The sequence below is a fragment of the Lactuca saligna genome, chromosome 6 (assembly GCF_052625555.1).
Source record: "Lactuca saligna cultivar CGN05327 chromosome 6, ASM5262555v1, whole genome shotgun sequence".
Taxonomy (NCBI): domain Eukaryota; kingdom Viridiplantae; phylum Streptophyta; class Magnoliopsida; order Asterales; family Asteraceae; genus Lactuca; species Lactuca saligna.
In genome coordinates, this window is record NC_136422.1 from 4,956,929 (window position 1) to 4,959,613 (window position 2,685).

Sequence of the window (2,685 nt, forward strand, 5' to 3'; positions counted from 1 at the left end):
AGAGTAATTATTGACCCCAATGCGCATTAGCGATCGATGGAGACTCAACAGACCCCTACCTTTATGTTTGACACGTTTTATGTGTTAACAAAATCCATCATATGAGAGGATTAACAGAATCCAAATAGATCATGGATGTATGGATAGAAAGAAACTACACCATAAAAAGATCTATATTATTAATCACAAAAATAAAAGTATGATTTTAATTAAGAAATATATTAAAATAATCAAACTTTTGGGTATTTGTTATTTTGACCACAGTTTCCAAAATAAATTTTTACCCGCACGTAATGCATAATAGAATCGTATGGTAATATTGACAGATGTATATTTTCTATTTTCTTAATTACTTTTCAATTTTCTACTATGTGGATATGTAAAAACTCTAAATTTTAAAACCAGTACAATGCACATTGTTTTGTTAGTAAAACGGGCACAATAACTATCTCTATAATTCAAGGTAACTTTCTAAACATACTAGATACAATTTCCTCGGTTTTTATTGAATGTTTAACTGAAAATTAGCTCAAAATTTTAATAACATGTTCCATTATTCCAGGACCACCTTCTATTTTCGAGACTAGATTCATGCAATTTGGTTGGGTGCCCCCGGTGCTTAATCCATTATATTAACCAAAAAAATTAAATTTAATAATATGAAAGAACAAATATTTGTCACAAACAAATAAAAATATAAGCTCATATTATATATAATAGATATATAAATACAATATATATATATATATATATATATATATATATATATATATATATATATATATATATATATATATATATATATATATATATATATATATATATATATAACACATGCATCATATGTTTTAGTTACTTCAATAAAATTGCACACATAAAGAATGGTGGAATATATTGGCCATGTAACAGTATAAAGTGTATTTGTATGTATGAAATGTTGGTCAAATTGGTAAATCATGTGACATGTGTGGTCGTGTAGTACTATCATATGGCAGCAACCCCGCGGAGAACACAAAATTACAATAAAGCCCCTCAAAATCTCATCCATCATCATCATAAATATCTCCCCAATTGCTCTTCTTCATCTTCCCAGTCTTTGGAGAGAGAGAGAGAGAGAGAGAGAGAAACAGAAATCTTGCTAGAGAATAAGAGAAAGATCTTGAGACAGAGAGAAATTAAAACATGCTACGATTCTTAAAATCTTTGTCGAGGACAGTGCATGAAGAGCGATATCAAGATCCAGAACCATCGAATGGCGGTGGTGATGATGGAAGCCACGGTGGTGGTGATGATGGTGGTTGTGGGCCGACGAGTTTAACGGTGTGGAGGAAGTCATTGTTCATAGGCTGTAGTGGGTTCACGGTAATAAACTCCGACGGTGACTTGGTATATAGAGTTGATAATTACGGCTGCCGCCGGCAACAAGAAGTCGTTCTCATGGATGCTTCCGGGAAACCCATGTTCACTGTTTCCCGTAGCAAGGTACTGTTACTTTTACAGATAAAGTTACTCTATTTTTACTTGTTATAATTGAAGTACGACATTTTCTTTGAAAAAATTCATTCAATTCTTTGGATCCCACATTTATTTTTCCTTTAAGTTCGCTCATAAACTATATACGAAATATATTTTATATACCTTACCTTGTCGACATATTTCTTATGCTTTGGAATATGCATTACCAGAAACTAAAGATAGTGTATAAATTATAGGTGTTCGAAGGTGAAATATTATCGAAGAAACAAAAACCAATATGTTGTGCAAGAAAACATGTTGATATTCTACGTCCGAAGGTAAAGATATTAGCTCAAGTTTATCGAACACCATATGATGAGAAAGCAGGAGGGTATGTGATTGAGGGATCATACGTGAACAGATCATGCAAAGTTCTTGATGAATCAAGAAATGTATTGGCTGAGATTAGAAGGAAAGAAACTACCACAAAAGGTGTTTCTTTTGGGCTAGAAGTTTTCGTGTTGGTTGTAAATCGAGGGTTTGATTCCGGTTTAGCAATGGGTATAGTTTTGTTATTAGATCAAATGTCACTTTGACCATTGTAACAATATAATTAATATTGTGTTACATGTGAGAGAGATTAAGTAAATCCAGGTAGCCGGTTGAATCAGTGGCGCTGACTGAGAGCACGAATCCATACATTTTTCATTGGAGGAACTACAAATTGTTCGACAAGAATTTCATTTGGTATAGAACCTAGGCTATGTTAAAGATATTGTATGTCTCATGTTTGACTGAGACACCCCTCATACCGTATTTTATTGGTATTAGATCAACTCATGTATAAATTCACATGTATGTATAAATTCTTTCGAATATCGATCACATATGATATATCTTTTTCTGTCCTATTAGAATTGTAACACGGTACCGATTGCTTAATCATTAATTAAATATCGAAAAACCATGCCAACCTAAACATTATCATCAATTGTTGCATAATAATGGCAATGATCAATTAGGTAAGTTATCACATGTTGTATTAGCATTGTGTAAAACTCCGTTTGAGCCGTTCATAAACATGGTTGTGCCGTCTCTAATGTCCCAATCTTTTGTATTGGTATGTAAACTGTATGTTTAACTATTTCTCGAGTATCTAAATTACTATCGATAATGATAAGTTAGTTTTATTTGAGAAACTAATAGTAATTTAGGAGAAAGTTGTGTACC

At 32.3% G+C, this 2,685-nt stretch overlaps 1 protein-coding gene across 1 annotated transcript; it reads left to right on the forward strand.

Annotated features, from left to right (window-relative positions):
* The first annotated feature begins 1,078 nt into the window (after window positions 1-1,078).
* Window positions 1,079-2,364, forward strand: LOC144999752 (LURP-one-like protein (DUF567)). Its single transcript, XM_078958917.1, has 2 exons — window positions 1,079-1,482; window positions 1,713-2,364. The coding sequence occupies exons 1-2, from the start codon at window positions 1,183-1,185 to the stop codon at window positions 2,049-2,051; spliced, it is 639 nt and encodes a 212-aa protein (XP_078815043.1). The 5' UTR covers window positions 1,079-1,182; the 3' UTR covers window positions 2,052-2,364.
* The last annotated feature ends 321 nt before the right edge of the window (window positions 2,365-2,685 follow it).